Below are 24,248 nucleotides of genomic sequence, written 5' to 3' on the forward strand. Positions count from 1 at the left end.
CTATCTATCTATCTATCTATCTATCTATCTATCTATCTATCTATCTAAATACATCTTCTTGGTTCTGTCTTTCCAGAGAGTTCTTATGTTTGTGGTTAATTTACTCATGTACTTTTGCCACATTAAAAAATACAAAACCAGGCTTGGGAGAGCTGTTTTTGCCCCTCACTAGCTGCAGCACTCTGAGAACAGGCCCCTACCTCACCTGGGTAGTGGTGGCGGGCATGCTGGAATGTTGTCCTGGTACCTCACCTGAGCAACTTGGGTGAGCTGGCCCCAGGAAGTGAGAGCAGGTAAGCTGGCTTCACCTCTCGATGGCTGCAGCATTTGGGAGAGTGAGCCCCACACCTTACAGCAGAAGAGTTGGCCCCAGTGATTAGGGCACAGGAGAGCTGGTGGGCTGAACAACTCAGCTTCCACCAAGGTCTAGATCCATGGCTTTGAGTTGGCCAACTCCAACATCTACCCCATCTATGAACTGCTGGAACATGTGAAGGAGCCAGTCCTACAGAACCAAAGCTGCGGGAGCACCAGGACAACAACAACAGGATATCTGAGGAGTCCCAGTAACAATCCAGTGTTGATAGTCTAGAAGAAGCCAGAGGCCCTGAACCAGACCAATGACTGATTGCAATGAACATTTGCAAATAATGCTATTTGGGCAAAAGGGTATTCTGTGTGACACACTGCGGCTTTCATAGCGAAATATGTTGTTGTTGTTGTTTGGGTTTGGTTTGGTTTGGTTTGGTTTCTTTTCATTGGGAGCTTGCAGGGGCAGAGGGCAGATATGAAGGGATGGGAAGATGGGTGGGATTGGGGTGCATGATGTGAAATTCACAAAGAATCGATAGAAGCTAACAAAAATTACAAAACCACATAACACATGTAGACAAATAAATTCCACACAGAATTATAAATCAAAGTAGAAGGCAATAATATATAATTGAACTCAGATTTATCTCAGTAGCATACTGTGCACAGTAGATTGAATTATCTAGTAGATTCTCTTAAAACATGATTTTATTTTATGTTTGTATAGCATTTTAGCATTGCTGTTTTAAACGAGCATATTTGAAACAGAACCCAGAGGGAAATACAGAGGTACTTAGAAGTAAAACATCTTGTTCTCATAATGGAATTTGAAATGCTATTTCAGCTTGCGTATCTTTCACGGAAACTAGAAAAAAACTTAAATACAACATAGGTCCAAGACTTTGTAATAAATCTAAGATAACTGTTAATTTCAAAGTATTAGAGGTCTTTTAAATATATGTATATAAGATATAGCATAGTTAGAAATCACAAGACCTGAATTCAATTCTCTATTGTACTGTGGAAAACTACTCTATTGATCATTCATACTTTGAGGAAGCTAAACTACTATAGTAAGCATGTCTAATAACCAAATAAGCATGATCATATCTGAGGTAATTTTATCAACAAACTATCTTCACAAAAGCCTACAAGGTTATGCCCCGATATAATGTCGCTGCCACCTACTGGAAGTGTGGTTAAATTGCACACAACTTTAAGAGCCCGTGTTGATAAGTGGTAGAAGGCTGCCCTAGTATGCAAAAGGTTCTGGTTACACGTCCATTGCTTCAAATAATAATTTTCTAAAATATCCCACTCTGAGGGATGGACATAAGACTCCAGCACCTAGCAGCGACTGAGAACCCTCAAATACATCACATGACCTGTGCTCTACACACTGTACAAGCGTGTGTCCACGACAGAACTACTAGGCAAACTGTGGTATGTCCATACAACAGAAAACTACACAGCAATTAAAATGAGTGAGACAGTGATGGGCAGTAGCAACACGGGCAATCGACAAACGCTTGATGCCGAGTGTAAAAGCCAGGCTCAGGTTGTGTTTCCTGCTATCTAGTTGGGCTGACTTCGTTCACTCTGTCTCTTGAAGCTTAATATTGACCCTGTCCTTCATATGAAGATCAGGGCATTGTGCCAATAAAGGGCATTCTGTTTAGGTCTAGACGGAAATGGGGAGGTTGTGGACAGTGGCGTGAAAGTGTTTCTTTCCATAACATGGCCAATAATGTGACTGACCTGCATTTGTGTCTTAATGTCTCACGGAAGGTAGCCTTTCCTGTGTGGGCACTTAGCTAATGAGACTTCTAAGCGAACTGTTGAAGGAATGATTTTACTCCCCACTCCATATTAAAGTGCGAAGAGAGAAACAAAAAAAGAGAAATGCCAGGAAAATGACATTATTAATCAAACTAGAACTTGAAAATTTGGTATCTTAATCAGTGTTCCATTACCATGAAGAGACACGGTAACTCTTATTAACCAAGGTAACTCTTATTAAAAAAAAAAAAAAAAAGTATTTAACTGGGGCTTGCTTACAGTTTCAGGTGTAAGTCCATTGTCACTGTGGCAGGAAGCATGGTGGCACTCAGGCAGGCAGGCTGGCATGGTGCTGGAGAAGTAGCAAAAAGCTCTACATCCATAGGCAAAGAGAGGGGCTTGAGGATTGACATGCGTTTTTGAAACCTCAAAGCCCACTCCCAGTAACAAGGTCACACCTTGTATTCCTTTACTCCTTTCAAATAGTACCATTCCCTGGTGGCTAAGCATTCAAATATAGGAGTTTATGGGGGACATTCTTATTCAAACCACCACATTTGGGAAATTGTCAGCCTATTCATGTTTCAAAAAATGAGGAATATTCAAAAACAAAGGTAAGAGTATGGCCAAGTTATTGTTCATTGGTGAGATAAGTTAGTACAGGTGTGAATTAGAAATACATTCAGCCACTTCAGCAGGAACAGAATAAACCTATTCAGCGCACGTATGCTACTCTTCAAGACAAGGAAAGAATGACCATGAATGTGATTTGGAGACCATTAGGGCTCCCTCATCAGTCTCCAGAATGAGGAACAGTTCTTAGTTTTCATAGGCCAGATGACCTTTGCCCAAAGCTGTTGGAGTTTGGGCTATCTATGAGATCACTAGGATCACAAGACCTGTCCAACCGAGCCATAAGAACAGGGCTGTTACCCGAACTGGTCTAGAAGGACAGGCCATTGCCGGAATAGAACTACTATGATTTACCATTGTATTAGAAATGCGAGACAAAGAAATAGCAAGACGTCCAGTCTCTGACAGACTTTTTAAGATTTATTTTATTTTATGTGTACGAATGTTTTGTCTGCCATGCATGTGTGTGGAGCACATGCATTCCTGGTGCTCACAGAGGTCACAAGAGGGCCTCAGATCCCATGGAACCGAGGTTACAGATAGATGTGCACAACCATGTGGGTGCTAGAAACTGAACACAGGTCCCCTGCAAGTGCAACAAGTGCTCTTAACTGCTGAGTCATTTCTCCAGCCCCAAAGCAAAATATCTTCTAGTGTCAAAGAGAATAACACACACACACACACACACACACACAGAATAAAATACTCATGAATAAAATTTTTAATTACATGTACCAGATATCAGCTTTGATCAGGATTGATATGGTGATTTTGGCTATAAGCTCAATAATAATAAAGCAACAATATATATTCAATAATATTTTTAATAAAAACACACAAAATTATAAAACTGTATGTTGGTAGATGCACAAATGTTGAAACCAGGGGTCTGTGTTCCCCAGGAGAAAAAGTTCAACACTTGTCACTGAAACTCTTAGAATATAGCTATCATTAGTAATGAAAATTAGCGACCAGTGTGATTAAACATTATCCACACACTTAGGGGACAATATGGATCAAATCTGCCAACTTGTTCAGCAAACATCTGCAAAATAAATACTTTAGCTTTTGTGAGTCTTGTGTTGCTTTTGTTTGTTGGTTGGTTGGTTTGTTTCATTGATTTTACAGCCTTTTCAAATATGTTTTTAAGTCATTATTAATACATAGCCATTGAAGGGCCAGGTTTTAACACTGAGCCATGGTTTATGGACTCCTTGCATAGATTTAAAGAAAAAGGTAGATTAAGGGATTTTTGTGTATAGCCTGAGAGGAAGAGACTGGGTCTGAGCTTCAAATACAGGTGATAGAGATGCCTGTGGCCTCTGAGGCGACCAAAGACTACATCACTTGCTGAAGGCAAGGAGGAAGTAAGGGCCTGAGATAAAGATATGAGAAACTTCCTGTGGATGCATACACGTGTGTGTGAGTGTGTGAGTGCACGAAGACACACATGTTCCTGTGTGTATGTGTATGTGGAAGCCAGAGATTGACAGTGAGTTTCTTCCTTGATCATGTCCCGCCTTTATTTTGAGATAAATTCTCTCAGCATTCCCAGAGCTTCTAGCGAGTTTCAGAGGCTCTTCTGTCTCTTCCTACCCAGGACTGGGATCACAAGTGCCCCTCGCCATGCCTGGCTTTTACATGGCTTCTGGGAACCAGGCTCAGCTCCTCGTGCTTGCTCTGAAAGCACTTTATAAACTGAATAATCCATCTTTCCAGTGTCGAGAAACATGTTTGTTTATGGCACTAGGATCTTAATCCGGAGATTGTGCATTCTACACAGACAAGCTACCAGAGTTATGGCTCTGGCTAAGATACAAATAAAAAAGAGGAACTTACAAAAAAAAGAGGCCAGAGAGATGGAAGCAGGAAAAGTAGAAAGAGAATTAAGCCACAAAAGAATCAAGAAGAGCTGCTACAAATAGCATGCCAGTTTTTAGCACAGGGCTGTCTCTGAATAGTGCTCATTGAATGTAATGACAGGCAGGTGACCTTAAAAAAACAAGTATCAATGGTGTGGAGGCAGAATCAGTAGTTCTTCAAGGCAAACCCACTGCCTTAGCACACATTCCAAATAGCTGTCACGTCTACCTTTCCTGCTCCACCCTCCACCTTTACAGATCTTCTCAGATCGTCAGCCATAACTCCTGCTGCTATTTTCCTGTGTAGTCTCCTTTCTAAAATGGCTCTTCCCCCAAGCAATATGTGTTTGATCTAATGACAACAGAGTAACATTTCCATGAGAAGCTACAAACTTAAAGTCTCACCCACATGATGGCCTAAACATGAGCTGAACAAGGACAACACCAACAGACATGCCAAAGTGATGGGGAAAGACCATGAGGCCTCAACCCTACACAAAGAACCACAGGCATCTAAGGAATGCTGAGAGAAATGATCTTCTCCAGGGAAGAGCACACCAATTGGTTAGCCAATGCCAAATGGTCAGCTGTGAAAACACACATACAAGCAACATTATACAGACTGAGCAGGTTATATTTAGGAATACAGTTGTATATATGTATATGCATGTAACAGCAAGTAAAGAAAAAGGAGGGGCTGGAGAGAAAATATGTAATAATATTATCTCGAATATTTTTACTTAAATTTATTTAAAGAGTCAAGATTTGAATTAGGAGCATTTGAGTTAGAATCATTTTTTTCCTCTTTAAAACTTTTATTACATTTGTTTTCCTAGTGATCAAGCCTTCCACCCAAACTTCATTTCCCCATGCTCCATCCTCTCCATGTTTGAACCTTTGCACCCTCAGTGTTTCCTCTCTTTCATTTTGCCTCTGTTTTACTACACTGCCCCCAGCACATACACACCTTCAGGCATCTTCCCCCATGTCCACTTCTAGTTTTCTGACTTTCACATGTGCTCTAGATTAAACATACAAAACAACGGGTTTCAAGCTAATATCCACCTATCAGACAGAGCACACAGCATGTGTCTTTCTGGACCTGGATGACTTCAGTATAATTTTTTCCAGTTCGATCCAGTTACCTAAAAAAGTCATGATTTTGGTTTTCTTTTTATATCTGAGTAATACTTTATTGAGTAAATATGTCACATTTTCTTTATTCATTCATCAATTGATGGGCACCTTGGTTGGTTCAATTTCCAAGCTATTGTGAGTTGAACCACAATGAAAATGAATGTGTAAACATCTCAGTAGGAGAAATTTTTGAGCAAAGTACCAACAGAGCTGCACAGTTATTTTTAAGTAATTATTACACTGAGATTCTGGGCCAATGAATGATCTAAAGATAAACGTTCACTCGTAATATTTTAACAGCTTCTTGGCCATTTTGAATTTGTTTACTCCTCAGAACTTTGTGGGTGTATAAGGGATTCATGGATTAACACGCAAAAGGCATGAAGTTCAGGGCTTAGCACATAGGAGGAGCTCAGTAAGCACCATCAGTCCAGCTCAGCGGTTTCCATAGCAGAGTAGAACAGGGTTAGTAAGCATATGTTCAGATGCAGCCAGTCTTGTTTCCTTAAGCCAAGTGTTTATGCTGAACTGTGTTCTGCTGCAACCCAAAGCTTCTTCATCAACTACCAGAAGGCATGGTGAATGTCCTTCAGGTGATAGGAGACTTGGCCATAGAGGTGATATTTAATAAGATTGTCTTTGGAGCATATATGTGAGTTTTACTGTATACAACCCCAGAGAGCAATTAACCACAAAGCTTTTAAGTTTGAGAAATGTATTCTCATAAAGATCCTCTTGGGAAAACATAATGAAACCTCTCCAAGGAGAGAAGAAGCAAACCCTTCCCATGTTCACCCCAAATACCAGTTTCAAACACTTCCAAAACTGACCCTAAATGTATATATTTGCTAATTCCAGTGGAGCTCCTCAAAGAGCTCAAGCTCTCCCCATCCTTCCCATATCTTTTTCCTCCATTTCTCTACCTGAACTTTCTATATGACAAGAATGACATACTTTCTGTATGTATATTTTGATCCTTGAAAGCCAGCCTCAGTTTCTTATCCACACTCAGTAGCATTTTGAAGACTGAATGTAGCCACTGAAGTCTAGTTAAACTCCCTCAAAAGAAGGACAACTCGAGACGCGTGTCAGCAAAAGACAGAACAGGAGGGAGAGGGTGAGTGCAGTTGCTCATGGATGACTCCTTATCTTCATCACTACATTCCTCTTCCTTACAGAGCAGCCTAGACACCGACGAACCCAGAGAGCAGCCAAGGTTTGACTTAGAGCTTTATTCTTTGCATCGTTCATTATCTACCCTTCCTCAAACCCAACCAAATCTGTTTTAAGAGTTTCCCTTTTGTAGTTTTTTAAGAGAAATTTGCTTTATTTCTTACACCAGTTTTATGTTGGCAGCAGCTATGAACTAATGTACAAGGGTTTCCAACAAGGCCTCTGCATCTTCTCTTATGAGCAACATGCTCCATCAGAGTGTTACAACTGATGAGTTTCCATTGGCATGGCAATGGCATCCAACATGCAGTTTATTAATACACTGAGTTCATGTTCCATAGCTTTTTCAGAGTATGTGCTTAGAATTATATAGTGTGTGGCCTATGGTTTTTTTTTACTTAGAAAAACAAACTTTACAGCACTTTCATATCTCTAAAAAGCATGGTAACACATATAGGTTTTAGCATTATGTTTTTCAAAATGTCTGATGTATTTTTTTTGTTTCCAAGTACTCTCATGTATCATTTATATGCTTACATAAAAATCTTTGAAAAAAAACAGAAAAAATTGTTTGGATATTTCTGAATTTCTGATTTCAAAACTAGAATTCAAGATAACATATAGAAAATCAAGATTTCCAGTAAATCCTACTATGTGTCTCTGAATCACGAGCATTTGTCATTCAGCTAAACAGGTAAATAATCTCCCAGTCATGGTGTATTAATAGCAGATGTGTGTAAAGGTTCTTGACATAATTCTGTACTGGGTCCTAAATGGCCCACATTGTTGGAAGGGAATAAAAGAAACATGTCTTGTCACCTTATCAATTATTAAACATTCAGTAGAATGCTTAAGTCTTCAGAAAATCTTGAATTCTGAATTTTGAAATTTTGTTAATTTTCCACTAAAATTTTTGTGAAAAGAAAATCTGAAGTAAATATAAAGTAAATGTATACAAAAATATTTTCCAAAAGGCAAGTTACTCTAAAGAAAAACAGTTTCTCATTGTATTAATTTCAGAAAAGCTGCCAAGTAAGAAAGGAAAGGCCATGCTTCCTTTGGCAGTGCATTCACTAAAACTGAAATAATACAGAGAGGATTAGCATGGCCCCTGTGCAAGGGTGACACACAAATTCATGAAGCATTGTGTATTAAAAATATTTTTAAAGTTTCTTTTTTATAGAAAATTTTTTCATGCAATATATTCTGATCAATTTTCTATCCCCCATCTCCTCCAAGTCCTCTACAACTCCACAGCCTTGCTTTCCTCTTTTTAAAAAAACTAACAAGCAAACAAAAAAACATAATTTTTAAAGAATGAGAAAAACACAAAGACACACATATAAAAATCCTCCATAAAAACACAAAGCTAGAAAACATAATATATAAACAAGACCAGTAAGACCCCCCAAAAAAATGCCTAAACAACGCGACATCAGACAGAAATGTGTACAAAGTACCATGTAGTTCATTTTGTCTTAACCATTTACAACTGGTCTTGGGTCCTACCTACATTTGTGTGGCTAATATGCCCAGAGAGACTACCTTGGAGAGAACTAATTAACTGTTTTCCACCTTCAAAGCATTTTCTGCCTCCTGTAATGGTCACAGCAACTAGTGGTTCTATTTCTGTTTTACCACATTTGAATAACAGTCTGTGGTCTGTCAGTGTGTACAATGTTCATTATTACATTGCACACTTCACAGTGTTTGGTTAAAAAAAGAAGAAGAAAGGAAGGAAGAAAAGATGGAAAGAGGGAGGGAGGGGGGAGAGAGGAAGACAGAGAGAGAAAGAGAGAGACTCAAGAACTCAAGGTCCTGGTTCTAGAACTGAAACCAACATTTGGTCAAGTTTACTTCCCCTTGATGGGTTTCCAAATCATATTTAAACCTTTACAATAAAGAAAAGAATTCAGAGGGAACAGAGAGCCAGAGGGTTAAGTCTGAGGACTCGGAGTTCAACCTCTGGGACCTACATGATGAAAAGGGAGAACTGACTACACAGTTTGTTTTTTTTTACTTCCACACATACAGTGCCACACATATACCATAGCAGATGTGTGATGTGTGTCTAGACACATGCACACACACACAAAATGTCAGAGGGTGAAAAAAAAGAGGAAATGAAATTTCTGAAGAAACTTCTATGGCTTGAATACAGTCCTAATTACTAGTTAATACTTTAAAAAAGTAATTTGGACAGACTACTTAAGACAGACTTCACAGAGCAGATTCACCAAACACTGTAATGACCTCTAACCCCACACAAACTCATTCCTTTTTTTTTTTTTTCTAGTGCTTTAAACTTTACTATCTAAATCAACATTGCTGGTTTACAGTCTTGGCTTTTTTTTTTTTTTTTTTGAACGATCTCTTTGTATTCAGTAGGACTCTTCCAGCGTCATCTATCACTTGCACACTGGATGAAAGAGCTGAAACAGGAAGGCTGTGAGGGCTCCAGGCACCTGCATGGGTGAGGCATGAGTCACACAGAATGACTAAAGGACAGAACTCAGGACCGATGAGAAGAATCAAGAGTGCTTCCAACTCTGCAGTGTGTCTGAGGCTCGTCTGTGTCTCATGTTTCCCTCCAAACCCAGCTGTTCATGCTAAGTTCAAACAAGGCTATTTTGGTAATAAATCGTCGAGTTTTCTTCAGATGTTTGCTAGACCTAAGTCAGAAAAGGACCCTACGGAGGGTTTTGTATGCACAACATTGTGTATCAGGTGTTTGGTTTTGTTGTGTTCTGGAAGGTTAATGCTGTTTCCAAAGTTGAGTTTCTGGCACAGGTGAACCTAGTAAGGTCCCTGAGCCTCTCCAACTGTGTAAGAAGGGCACATGGTTCGTTGCACCTGTACTTCATGGCCTTAGGCTTTTCTTGTTGCTATGACAAAGATCTAAGACAGAGGAATATAACGAGAAGAAAGTTATTTGAGTCACAGCTCTAAAGGTTGTCAGTCCACATCTGGTGAAGGCTCCATGCTATATCACAACGTGGTGGGGAAAACCATAGAGGCAGACAGAGAGTGTGTGGAAGAGATGAGAACAAAAAAACTAACCTACTTTTTATAGGCTCACATTTGCATAAACTAATCCATTCCTGTAAGAACTAATTCAGTCCCAGAAGAAAGACACTAATCCTTTGTCAAGTTCCATTAACCAATACGAGCCTTGACAACCAAATTTCAACATAAATTTAGGTAGGAACAAACAATACGAAAACTATAGCATTCTGTAAGTGTCGCCTTCCACAAAGTCCTAGGGCAGGACACAGTGACTCATTTGCATCACACATCTTAATAACTGACTGGCCACTTACTGTGTATTGGCATTTTATATGTGTCAGCTTATTAGTTTTTAAAGAAAACCCTAAAGATAGAGAAATTGAAAGAAGAGATGATAAATAGCTCTCCAAAGTGATGTGTAAGTAAATGGTACAGATATAAATTGATTGCTGGGAGTCTACGTTCATATGTGATATCCATCTCGGCTACAGTTTACTATCCAAATATTTAATGATGCAATTGTGGGGATGGAGCATTTTTATATTTTTACGTGTGTGTGTGTGTGTGTGTGTGTGTGTGCATATGTTCATGTGTGTGCAGACGCAATGCATGGGGTCACATGCCTCCATTGTCATCTATCAGGCACTATTTACCTTGTTTTCTGAGCTAGGCCTATTACTGGCTTGCAATATGTCAAGTTGGTTAGGCTGGCTGTCCATTCCCTTGTACTGGCTTTCTACCATGAGTTCTTGAAGTCTAACTCAGGCCCTCATGCTTACGAGCACTTAACTGACTGAGTCATCCCCCTTCCCCCTTTTGATTTCAGCCTTCTTTAGTGCCCAGGCCCTCACGAATGCATAATGACTTCTCCAGAGCATCTATAATGTGAATTAAATCAGGTGTGCCCCTTGTCCTTGTGGCCTGTGGGAAACATGACTGTAACCAACACCTGGAACAGCTCATCGGTGGCCATGTTTGTCTTCTTGGGGTTCTCAGACCACCCAGAACTCCGAACCTTCCTCTTTCTGACATTCCTGGGCATCTACCTCGTGACGTTGACCTGGAACCTGGCCCTCATCTCTCTGATCAGAGGCGACATGCGTTTGCACACACCCATGTACTTCTTCCTCAGCAACTTATCTTTCATTGACATTTGCTACTCATCCTCTGTAGCTCCCAAGATGCTCTCTGATTTCTTTCGAGAGCAGAAGACTATCTCATTCCTGGGATGTGCTGCTCAGTTCTTCTTCTTTGTCGGTTTGGGCCTAACTGAGTGCTTCCTTCTGACAGCGATGGCGTATGACAGATATGCAGCCATCTCCAACCCCCTGCTCTACACCGCCATTATGCCGCAGGGCCTCTGCTGGCGCATGGTGGCCGGGGCATATTTCGGTGGCTTCCTGAGTTCTTTGATTCAGGCCAGTTCCATATTTCAGCTCCACTTTTGTGGACCAAATGTCATCAACCACTTCTTCTGTGACCTCCCACCAATCCTGGCACTTTCTTGCTCTGACACATTCCTCAGCCAAGTGGTGAATTTCCTTGTCGTGATCACAGTAGGAGGGACATCATTTCTCATCCTCCTGGTTTCCTACAGTTACATAGTGTCCGCAGTCTTGAAGATCAGCTCTGTGAAAGGCCGCTGGAAAGCCTTCAACACGTGCGCCTCACACCTCATGGCAGTGACCATGCTGTTTGGGACAGCACTTTTCATGTACCTGCGGCCGAGCTCCAGCTACTCATTCAGCAGAGACAAGATCGTGTCTGTGTTCTATTCGCTGGTGATCCCCATGCTGAACCCTCTCATTTACAGTTTGAGGAACAAAGAGATCAAAGATGCCCTGTGGAAAGTGATGGGGAAAAAGAAAGTGTTTTCTAACTTGTGAGTGGAAGCATACTCCTCCAGTCTACTGAAGGCATTCATGAACCTTGGCATCACCTCTCCCTCTTCCTTGGGCAAGGGAGACATTCTGTGTTCATATTTGAAAATGAACTATAAAAAAATGATCCCTGAGAGAGTACAAGGAGAGACAACTGGAAGGGGGGGGCATTGGTGCAGTGATGTGGAAACTTAGTGTAGGAAAAACTTCCTGCAATCTACGAGGGTGACCCCAGTGAAGATTCCTCGTCATGGGGGATATGGAGCCTGAACCAGCCATCTTCTGTAGCAGGGACTGGGAAGATGTAGTAGCGGGACTGGGACACCAACCCAGCCACAAAACCGTCAACCTACACCCTGTCCTGACTGCAAGATGTGCTGGGCAGTGGTGTGGCAGAACTTGCAGGAGTAACCAATGACTGGTCCAACTAGAGGCCCACACCAGGAGAGGGGGTCTATGGTAGACGCTGCTTCAATGCCAAGAATGGCTGGGTAGTCCAGAGTCCTAGGATCGAACCAAACAAAACTGACCAAAAAAGTCAATGAAATGACTCCTAATGATAGTCTGCTATGCTCATAGATCAGTGCCTAGCCCAATTGCCATCAGAGAAGCTGCATCCAGCAGTTGCTGGATGGGAGCAGATGCAGAGAGCCACAGCCAAACACTAGGTGGAACCTGGGGAACCCCTCAGAAGAGAGAGGGGCAGAGCCAGAAGAATATAACCCACAGAAGCAGGGCTCATAGCGGCTCACAGAGACTGACATGGCAATCACCTACGTGGGTCTGATCTAGGTCCTCTGTGTATATGTTATGGTTGTTTAGCTTAGTACTCTTATGGGACTCCTAACAGTGGGAGATGGGAGAAGTCTCTGACTCTTTTGCCTGTCCCTAGGACCCTTTTCCTCATACTGGGCTGCCTCATCTAACTTTGAAACGAAGATTTGTGCCTAGTCTTATATGTATTGTTATGGATGGGCATTCCTGAAGAGGAAGGTGAGAGGAGTGAATCCAGGGTGTCAGGGGCTGCGAGGAATGGAGGGAGGGGAAACTGTGGTCAGGATGTATTGTATGAGAGAGGATAAAATAAGAAAAAGAAAATGAAGCCCTTCCCAGCAGATGTGTCTCTCCATTCTTCATGCTCACTTGCCTATTGGGTTCACCAATCAAAGACAAAGGTAAAAGAAACTTCTTCATTTAATAAATAAATAAATAAATAAATAAATAAATAAATAAATAAATAAATAGATAGATAGATAGATAGATAACCAGCTACCATCTGGACATGGTAGCCCACTCATTTAATCCCTACACTCAGGAGGCACAATCAGGCAGATCTCTGTGAGTTCATGCTACCCTGAGTTTCAGGGAAGTCGGGGCTGTATAGGGAGATGTTATCTCAAAACAAATTTGTAATAACATATTTTGTAATAATTGTGACAACTACCTGTTATTAGGCAACGGATGCCAAACACAAAAGTTATTTAATCAAATACTCATTATAATACTTTGGTTATATCATACCATATGTAGGATGCAAAATGAAGACACAAGATCTCAGCAGGAAACCCAACTTGCTCAGCATCAAACCAAAAATAAGGGCAGATACAGGTCTTCTGGAGATTGCTGCTACCAGATGGCAGAATTTGAAGAGATCTGTTATCCATAGGTTAGATAAATTATAAGAACAAAACATCCATTCTATTAAACTCTGTCTTCTTGTTGAACTTTATGTCTGCTGAGCCATTCTCTAAGTAAAGGCTAAAGAGCATTTTTCTTTGCTATAGCTTATGCCTCAGCTATCCAAGAACTTAATAAACCCAAGTTAGTTGGCCCAGTAGTATTGTACTGTTACTCATCTCTCTCCAAGTCCGTCATCTGTTGAGTCAGTATTGCCTAGCTTTTAACCGTGTTATCCCTTCAGCAGAAACCCCACTTCAGCTTATGTCTGTGTTGATCAGCATAATCACACTTAACCGCTTCTGTCTGAAGAACCCTCCAAAATCTCTGATTCTCCTCTACCTGGGTTAACACATGCAGCTCCATGAAGGATATTGCATATTTTCCATCATCTTGGGGCAATGTAGAGAAGACTTTCATATCCATATAACTGTTCTTTAGAGGGAAAAACATTTAAAGTAGATTTGTCCATCAGAGCTATCTCTCCTAAAAAGATATACTCTGGTTTCATTGTGTCTTTAGACACTTCCAACATATTCCCTTTTAGCCTGGTCACTTGAGGACCCCCTTAAGCCCTGTACCTCAAACATGCCTCCTGACTACACACCCAGCTTACCATGACCTTCTGTCCCCAAGCTGAGCAGAGCTTACAGAAGTTAGAACATCTAGACATGAGAGGCACACCAGAAAGCAGGAGATAAGAGGCCAGCAGGCAGTTGGCCAATCTTTGAATAGTCTCTATTCACAGAGCAGCAGAGAAGCTCCACGACAGAAAAGATCTCAACCTTCTCACAGTTCATTCTTCCCCAGTGTACAAACCAGTGCACTGACTTTTGGGTAAGTGCAGACTTAGTAGCAGCAATGAAGAAATTTGATGGTGATTTCGTTGTTCGAATAAGAAATGTTACTCCATACTGACAGGGGAGCATAACCAATGCATTGGAGGAGAGAGAGCTGTCTCAGGCTTCCTGGATTCCCAAAACTCACTCCCATCCAAGACCAAGAAAATTTAGAATGGCCTCTACAAGTTATATACAGTCACTGCTTGATATCCAAAACTTGCTACCTTGTATGCTAAGTATCAGGATACATTCTTTAGTCTCCAAAAAGTAAATTTAGTAATTTAAATATACCTCATTTTGAACTTTTAGCTAGGTTGTGTGTGGTAGCACACACCTATGATTCCAGCACCGAGAGAGACTCTGTATGTAAAAGTGGTTGCAACACATGCCTGATGACCTGAGCTCCATCTTTGCACCCATCATGCACGAAGAGTACCAACTCCCAGAAGTTGTCCTCTGACCTCTTCACATGCACTGTGGCATACATGCAATAATAAAAACTACAATTTTAAATTAAAGAACTCAAAGCATCAGCTGAATTCCTGACAGCATTTCATGGATCTCTTATTTTATCCAGTGGCTGCTTCGTAGAGGTTAGCCCAACTCAGGGAGAATGCTGTACTATTGTTGTGCCTCCCAGGAGGCTTTAAAAAGATGTCATGCTTTCTACAAGGAGACAGAGGCCACTAAAACAGAAAAAAAGATGGGGGAAGTAAGCTATCCTAGCCAATTCTCTCCAAAAATCACAATTCCATTAGTCATACCAACCTTCCTAGGACAGGCTGAGTGAAGGAAGAGCGTAAAACCAGAGGTCTCCTACTGTGTAGGCCTCTCTTCTAGGAGAGATGGGAATATAGTTCCAAACATGTGCTGAGGTATCTAGGCTTCTTTCACCATCACACACGAAATCCTGAACTGAAGTGCCATTCATAACTCCAAGGGCCTCCATGCCAGGAGGGACACACAAACCAGATTTGCCAGGAATCCTCAAATCTCAGGTTAGAGCTCTGTAATGATATTCCTAGAAATGTCTGGATTTTTCAGGAATGTTGAGAAACCAAGATAATTATTCTAAATGTTTTGGAAAATAATTTAATAAGTATCATGAATTTTGTTGTCAAATTTTTCTCTCTTTCTCTCTCTCTTTCTCTCTCTCTCTTTCTCTCTCTTTCTCTCTTTCTTTCTCTCTCTCTCTCTCTCTCTCTCTCTTTCTCTCTCTCTCTCTCTCTCTCTCTCTCTCTCTCTCTCAAGCATGTCAAGGTTCCCAGGACCAGCAACAAAATCCTTGTGCCATTTTTCCTATCCTTTGACCCACCACAGTTATAACCATCTGTGATGTAATCTATGTCTGATTTCCCTCCAGACAATAAACTCCATGAATTTGGAGGTCACACTGTTTATCTGATATCCAGGAGGTACTAAATATATACTGTGATTGATCATTATCACTGATTTTTTTTTTAAGGATATCAATGATATGACCAAACTGTGATATCTGTCATATGAAACTGGTTGTTGCGTGTTCTTGATGAAAATGTCTGTAGATGGGTGTGAATGACTTTGCACAAAGCTCAATGCTGACCAAGCTCAGATAAGTTGCTTGTGGGGTATTTCAGGCTTTCCTGCATAAACTTTCATCATCTCCTCATTGTCTTCTCATTGTAGAAGAGGGTGGGGACAGAAAGACAGAGGGAGCCAGCACATACATACGTGTTGCTTAGTAACTTCTTAATAACTCCCATTGCATCTGCAAGCATTTGCCACTGGAAAATTGCACAAGTTCCAAATATCTGCTACAAATCCCTACGCTGACTATTATATTAAACTTCTAATTTGGTGTTTGGGGGAACACTGCAGGCTGTGCATGTGTTCCAGTGAAGAAGAGCAGACGTTGGCAATGGAGAAGCTGGCACGCTTGTCTTTCTAACAGAGGTAGGTGAGAGCATCCTAAAGACATGATAAAACTTGTGATTTGTGCGTGTTCAACTGTTATCCCCTGAAAAGTAAAACACCCGTTGGTGATTTGAGTGTATGTCATCTTTAACTGACATATATTTAACTGAAAGTTGAAAACTCTTAGCGAGGTGTGGCAGCGCCTACCTATTATTCCAGCACTCAAGAGGGCAGCCTTGTCTACACAGAGCTTCATGACAGCCAGTGCTACACAGTAAGGTGCTGTCTCAAAAGCTAAGATGTACATGTCTAAAAGGCACAATTTCTAGCATAAAACACGGTACTTCTGAAGACACATTTAAATTAAAAGGTGATTTTTTTTTAATGTCAAACTCATTGTATGAGCATCTGCCGAGTATTTGTGACGTATAGGGTATTAACCCCTAGGATCTCTTTCTAAAAGGAAGATTAAAAGCTAACTGCGAACAAGAAGAGAAACTTGAGTGTTAGCAATGTCAGCATTGCCACGACAACGGTGTACGAACTCCCAGGCAGAGAGACAGCTCGCAGACGCTCACAGACACACAAATGAACAGAAGGCGTGGTGTAAGGTCCAAAACGGAGTAAAAGGGAACAGACATTTGTTGGGATCTACTACACACTGCACACTCACATCCATTAGCTCATATGTCAGTTCCAAAAGAATTACTGGATAACCAATGGATGCTGGGAAGGTGCTACCAATTCAAAAGTGTCGACCTCAGGAACTTTGCATTTTAAGGGAAAGACAGAAATACAGAGGGTGCTGGACTGCCATAAACAAACCCCATGGCGGATAAAACCCCAGGCTTCTCATTTCATAGAGTGATATTCCAAACTCCATAATGCTCAAATTGCTCTAGGATTAGAGAGTCAAAATGTAAACTGCTTGAACCTGATGGCAATACTTGTGTGTTTCGGATAAGCTGCCTCTAGGGCTGATCATGCCCCCCTGAGCAGACCTTACTTGATCCTGACCAGTTCTTGAGTCTAGGGCTTTCTAAAGTGATTGGCCACAAAGCCCAGGTAGAACACTAGTACTTCAAAGACAGGCACACCATCAATCGCTTTGTCTAAGTTACAAAAGAACAAAATGGATGGGTCTCAGGTTCTTCACTTAGGCAATGCTTCACAGAGTAAGAAATGACATGGAAAACTGGAGCTGACCCCTCCCACACCCACACCCCAGGCCTTTCTTTGGTAAGTTGTATTTCTTACAACAACTTTACAGAGAAAGGAAAGAAAAAGATACAATATCAGAGTTCAAATCATTAGAGAAAACATTTCATTTAAAATGGTGAGTACAAGTTTCTTATTTTAAAATCAGAAGCTACTTTAATTTTTTAACTAGATTTTCTTTTAGCAAGACATAAGGCACTGTATATTTTAAACTAAAGTTTCCAGAACCGGCGTGGTGCTACACCACTGAAATCTCAGTCCCTGGGAGGCTAAGACAGGTCATAAGTTCAGTGACAGCCTGAGTAACCTAACCAGACCCTATCTCCAAAAGAGTGAAAAATTAATCACTGCATTAGTTCATTAATTTCATCTAAATAAAATTACTCACAGATAATGACCACAAATATTGAGACATACGTCCTTTCAGACTTCTAGGCGTGTTGTTTTTCCTTCCTAAAATTACATCAGCAAAAATATACTGAGTGCTTTAACCCATCACTAAAAAATCTTGTCGCATTTCTACACTGTCAGCCTGAAAGTTTGCACATCTCAAGCTATACGTTACAATGCACCTACTGGGCCAACTTTTTACACCAAACATCAGCTTAAATTCTTATTTCTAGAACTTTTCACTGTCCTGTGATGAGCCTTCTTGGTGCTAGTCACACTAATAATTTGGTTTATTCATCCTTTAACCTGAATTCTCAGAGCAAAATTTCATGCTAATAATGTTTTCACACTTTAGGTTTTAATACATAGTTCCAAAATGCCATTCCTTCAAATTTTGTTCCTGGTATTCAATATATTTGCAAGTATTTCTTTCCCACATCCATATCTAAATAGCAGGCCTTTTCAACATTAGCCAATATTCCACATGAACTATGGAATATTCCACATGAAATATCTAATTGCAGTTTTAACTTTGCATTTCTTTCATTAGTAGTATGATTAACCGCCTTCTCACATGTAGGCTGATCAGCACAGCTCTGTGTGACTTACAGTCCATTTTTTAAAGTTCTGTCTGCGTCATGTTGATTTATAAGAGTTTTTTTTTTTTTCAAAGATGTTAAGACTAGACCAGACATGATGGCACACACCTTTAATCCTAGGACTTGAGAGGCAGGGGCAGGCAGATCTCTATGAGTTTGGGGTCAACTTGCTTACATAGTGAGTTTCAGGCCAGCAAGGGCTGCATAAGGGAGACCTTGTCTCACAAACAACAACAAGATTAATGTTTGGGATGAGGGGAGTTGCAGATAGTCATTGTTAATATTTATAATACTTGAAACCATAGGTGTTACATACTTTAACTTAATCAAACCTAATTATCTTTGATATAATTTTCATCTATTTTCAAAATATTTTTGTAATTTTCTGTATTTATTTATTTGTGTTTATTTACTGTGTGTGTATTAGTGTTTTGCTGGCATGTATGTATATGCACCACTTGTGTGCCTTGGTGCCCCTGGTGCCTATGGAGGCCAGGAAGAAGCATCAGATTCCCTGACAATCAAACCACAAATGGTTGTGAGCCACCATGTGGATACTGGGCATCAAATCTAGGTCCTCTGAAAGAGCAGCCAGTGTTTTTCATCACTGAGCCATCTCACCAACCCCTCCAAAAATTATTTTTAAAACCTTCACTTTAATTTTATGCTAACAATTTCTACTGCTTTTACATTTGATGTATATGGGTTTTTTTCTGTTATAAATACATTAGTTTGTAATCTATTTCAGTTTTTAGCATCCCTACATAAAAAGAATTCAAACATTCAAACACATTTAGAACCAGGCTCACTCAAAACAAAATTAATATATCAGGTAACTCTGTAAGTCCATTTCTAGGAATTTGCCTTAAAGAAATTATAGATGCATGTAAAAACATCATTTACCAATTGCTTCATACTGCGTTATTTGAAAATATTAATTAGAGCCTGCTGCTCAACTTAAGAAAGGAACATGATTTCTATATCCATTCCTCCTTTGAGGAGCATCTGGGTTGTTTCCAGTTTCTGGCTATTATGAATAAAGCTGCTATGAACATGGTTGAACAAATGTCCTTGTTGTATACTTGAGCATATTTTGGATATATGACTAGGAGTGGTATAGCTAGATCTTGAGGAAGCGCTGTTTCTACATGTCTGAGAAGGTGCCAGGTTGATTTCCAAAGTGGTACAACTTTGCATTCCCACCAGCAGTGGAGGAGGGTTCCCCTTTTCCACAACCTCTCCAGCATGTATTGCCACTTGAGTTTTTGATCTTGGCCATTCTGATGGGTGTAAAGTGAAATCTCAGGGTTGTTTTGATTTGCATTTCCCTAATGACTAAGAACATTGAGCATTTCTGTAAGTGTTTGTATATTTAAGTGTTTGTATATTTAAGTGTTTCTATAAGCCATTCTATATTCCTCTACAGAGAATTCTGTTTAGCTCTGTACCCCATTTTAATTGGGTTACTTCATTTCTTGCTTTTTAATTCCTTTAGTTATTTATGTATTCTGGATATTAGACCTCTGTCAGATATAGGGTTGGGCAGAGTGCAGACAATCTTAGGAGAGAATGGGGAGATAGTAAAACCTGGATAGTAAGACATGGAGAGCAACAAAACCAAAAAATCTGGGCACAGAGGTCTTTTCTGAAACTGATACTCCAACAAAGAACCATTCATGGATATTACCTAGAACTCCTGCTCAGATGTAGCCCATGGCAGCTCAGTATCTAAGTGGGTTCCCTAATAAGGGGAACAGGGACTGTCTCTGACATGAACTCAATGGCTGGCTCTTTGATCACCTCCCCAGGCCACAGAGGAAGACAATGTAGCCAGTCCTGATTAGACCTGATAGGCTAGGGTCAGATGGAAAGGGAAGGAGGACCGCCCCTATCAGTGGACTTGGAGAAGAGCATAGAAGGAGATAAGGGAGGGTGGGTGGGAGAGGGAGGGATTGAGGGTGGGGGCTACAGCTAGGATACAAAATGAATAAACTGTAATTAATATATAAAAAATAAAATTTAATTTAAAAATAGGAATATGTGACTTATGTGGTCCCCTCTTTCTTTCAGAAAGCCTAAATCCCAATGCCATCCGTCACTGGCTGTCCAATCCCCCTTTCTCAGTTCTAATCTCCCAAGTCTGCTTTCTCACCTAGCTAATGCCTGATTCCTCTCAACCCTTCATAACAAAAGTGCCTCCTACCTTGCCTGATTTATACTATACGAAAGAAAGTCTCTATCTTGGTAAACAATATGTACTCTATCAATCTCCAGAGGACCTGGCAGATTTTACAGCAACAGTGACAAGATACGTGCAATAAAATAAAATGTAAAAAGAAAAAGAAAAAAGTAAAAAAGAAAAAAACTATGACATGGCTACATATTTTTTTAAATGGGCTAAGTAAGGAAGCCACACATGTATTTTGAAAAGCAAAAGAAAGCTGAGTGGTTAGTTCCAGAGTCCCAATTTTCCTAAGATGAGTATTACTGAAGTATTCTCCCTCCAACGCATCAGCATTTCCCCCTGGAGCTTCAAAGAGTTTGTCGTCAGCAATGTCATGGGGTAGATGCTCTTCCCTGTAGACAGACGCCTTTGATGAAAGACAAAGTTGCAAGCAGATTTTATCACCTGTGTGGCTTGCCGCTGTTGCCTGATAGTGAGTGAGGATGGAATCACCTCAGAGTATCAGTCACAAGCAGGATGTTACTAAACACTGATGCACTGAAGTGAGATCCCCAATGAACTGTGTACCTTGAGCGTGTATCAATGAAAGATTGCAGAGATGGCTCAACTAAAAATATGCAACCTAAAATTTAAAAAATGACAATTTTCTCTTCTATAGAAACAAATTTTTAATGATAGGAACATCAGGGCTATAAGAGGCCCTCAAGATTTCTATTTAAGTTTTATGTGTATCCTAATTTCTCAATGTAGACATTAAAGCTGACCCAATTTTGAGGTAACTTTAAAGAAAAAAAAAAAAACATGAGCAATGGATTGTTTATGAAATACTCTAGTGTGCCTTTACCTGGAGGAAAGGTGTTTTATTATTTTTTCACCTTTATTTCCATCTTCATTATGCTGTCTTTTTCACACTTGATTCAACTGCTTTAAATGCCAACTGTGTACATCTACTCCTGGAGTGAAATTTGGTCATCTCAGATGTCTGAATGATCTTCAAAATTTTGAGATGTGATTTACTTATTAAATGCAGATATTCTTATTGAAAATGATGTTATTCTCTAATGGCTTATTTCTGATCTGAGAAAAAAAAAAGCTATTTTTTTTCTATCAGACAGAAATAGGTTTATGGAACATACATCAAAGAATCTGGCCAAGGTTCTCTTTTGCTAATTCATAGTCTCATTCTGACCAAATGGACACCCTTCTCTTTTCACTCCTGTAGTGAGGAGCACTGGGCTGAGCCACCTCTGACATTCTGTGAAGCTCTGGTGATCAGTTCTTCTGACCATTAAACAGCCCTGAACATCCACGGCTGATCCTCCATCCTCCAGGGACCTTGTGAGTCCACAGTTTCCAGTTTGCTATGGAACAGTCCTTATGGGGGCCTAATTCTTCCTTCCTGTAAATGAGGAGACAACAATTAAATAGTCAGGCTACTTAAAGAATGGCTTAAGTTTTATCTACCTATCAGGGCTCTGATCATCCACACCGATCTGCCAGAGTGGTACAGTCACAAATCTTGTGGGGATTGTTAAGGAGGAAAAGAATGAATGGTCACTGGTTAAACATATCAGGATGGATTTTATACAAAAGTGTTGCCATGAGATAGAAAGTTTGAGCTCAACTCCAGATACAGCAGGGGTGGGTGGGTGCTTACAGAAATGAGCCAATGAGAGTGGCAGGATTAGTGGAAATTCGAGAAAATACTAAAAGGGGATGCGGACTGCACGATGAGGCCCATTACATTGGCTAAAATGAATTCTTGCTGCAGGCAGACCAAGCACTTAGATACAAGAATTTTAATATTAGAGATGAGGGATGAAAATTTTAATCAGTCACCAAGAGTTGGAGAATGTCACTAAATGGACTTAGCAGGTTGCTTGTGGAAACTGGAATTAGGAAGAAAGGACAGGGAAGGACATGTCTGAGGAGCTGGTGGGGAGGAGCTCAGAGAATCCTAACCAAAATCTCTGTCAAGGAGAATTATTTGAATTTGAATCCTTGGCTTGCTGTTTACTGAAAGCAAATGGGCAAAATGTAGGCAAGTCCTGCACTGCTCTAGGCTTTCGAAGAAAAGCATAATAGGTCTGAAGACCCCATAGTCTTTAAGGTGAAGTTTTAGGGTTTTGAAAGCCCTTGGTGAAAAATGCAGAAAAGCTTCCATGTAAAGAAGTTATGCCTACATATGACAAAGGACAAGTCATAGGTGAGTGGCCTCACTGCATGAATCTCTCCCTCCCCAGGTTAAAAGCTGAGACTGCGATGGTTTCCCTGCAAGCCAGGGACTTTCACAATAGGGAATTTCCAGACCAAAAATTGAAGGCCTTGATGCAGTTTTCCCACATAGGCATGACCAGCAGAGTACTGTAAAAATCCTAACACAAACCCCAATAAGTTAACCATGTATGCCAAATGACACTTCAGCCTCACGGCCATACCCCAAACTCTAACCTTTCTTCTCCCTAGGTAGGTGTGACAGAAGCTCATTCCAGCCATGGGCCAGGTGAACCACACTAATGTGAAGGAATTTGTCTTCCTGGCACTTACCCGCTTCCGAGAGCTGGAGTTCTTTCTCTTTGCGGTCTTCTTTCTTGTGTATGTAACAACCGTGCTGGGAAACACCCTCATTGTAGTTACCATCACCTCTGAGTCCCGCCTCCATACCCCTATGTACTTCCTCTTGAGAAACAAATCCATTCTAGATATTATTTTTTCCTCGATCACAGTTCCCAAGTTTCTGGTGGGTCTATTATCAGAAAGGAAAACCATCTCCTATAACGGTTGCTTGACACAGATCTTTTTTTTCCACTTTGCTGGTGGAGCAGATATTTTCTTCCTCTCTGTAATGGCCTATGACAGATACCTTGCAATTGCTAAACCCCTGCACTATGTAACCATTATGAGGAGAGAGGTATGGGTGGCCTTAGTGGTGGCCTCCTGGGTGGGTGGTGGTTTGCATTCAATTGTCCAGATAATTCTAATGCTTCCACTCCCCTTCTGTGGCCCCAATACCTTGGATGCCTTTTACTGTGATGTGCCCCAGGTGGTGAAGCTGGCCTGCACTGACACCTTTGCTCTTGAACTTCTCATGATCTCCAACAATGGGCTGGTAACGCTGCTGTGGTTCCTCCTGCTCCTGGGCTCCTACACCATCATTCTGGTTATGCTCAGATCCCACTCTGGGGAGGGACGGAACAAGGCCCTCTCCACCTGCACCTCCCACATCATGGTGGTGACTCTCCATTTTGTGCCCTGTGTTTACATCTATTGCCGGCCCTTCACCACCCTGCCCATGGACACGGCCATCTCCATCAATAACACCGTCATCACTCCCATGCTAAACCCCATGATCTACACTCTCAGGAACCAAGAGATGAAGTCAGCCATGAAGAGACTGCAGAGGAGGCTGGGACCTTCTGGAAGCAATAAGCTAGGGTGAGCCATCCGGTAGAGTCCAGGAGTCTAAGGCTAATTCAGATCTCTGCATCTGCTAGTCTAAGAATAAGGGAGAGCAGGTTCTATATATCTTCTGTGATACAGTTGTCACCATTTGCCTTCTATGATATAAACATTCAAATCCATTAGAGGGAATATGAAAATAAAATGAAGAGATGAGACCAGGCAATATGCACTATCTGACTTGTGTACAGGGGAGAAGTCCA

At 40.8% G+C, this 24,248-nt stretch overlaps 2 protein-coding genes and 1 pseudogene across 2 annotated transcripts; all 3 read left to right on the forward strand.

Annotated features, from left to right (window-relative positions):
* Positions 1-7,947: 7,947 nt before the first annotated feature.
* LOC129682031 (U6 spliceosomal RNA) lies at positions 7,948-8,061 on the forward strand (annotated as a pseudogene).
* Positions 8,062-10,834: 2,773 nt separating this feature from the next.
* On the forward strand, positions 10,835-11,788 carry LOC129681869 (olfactory receptor 5A1). Its single transcript, XM_055614076.1, has one exon. It carries the CDS (start codon positions 10,835-10,837, stop codon positions 11,786-11,788), a length of 954 nt encoding a protein of 317 aa, XP_055470051.1.
* Positions 11,789-23,080: 11,292 nt separating this feature from the next.
* On the forward strand, positions 23,081-24,025 carry LOC129681844 (olfactory receptor 4D6). The gene has a single exon (XM_055614022.1). The coding sequence runs from the start codon at positions 23,081-23,083 to the stop codon at positions 24,023-24,025; it is 945 nt and encodes a 314-aa protein (XP_055469997.1).
* The last annotated feature ends 223 nt before the right edge of the window (positions 24,026-24,248 follow it).

This window comes from Psammomys obesus, unplaced genomic scaffold, assembly GCF_907164565.1.
Source record: "Psammomys obesus unplaced genomic scaffold, mPsaObe1.curated_primary_1811, whole genome shotgun sequence".
Taxonomy (NCBI): domain Eukaryota; kingdom Metazoa; phylum Chordata; class Mammalia; order Rodentia; family Muridae; genus Psammomys; species Psammomys obesus.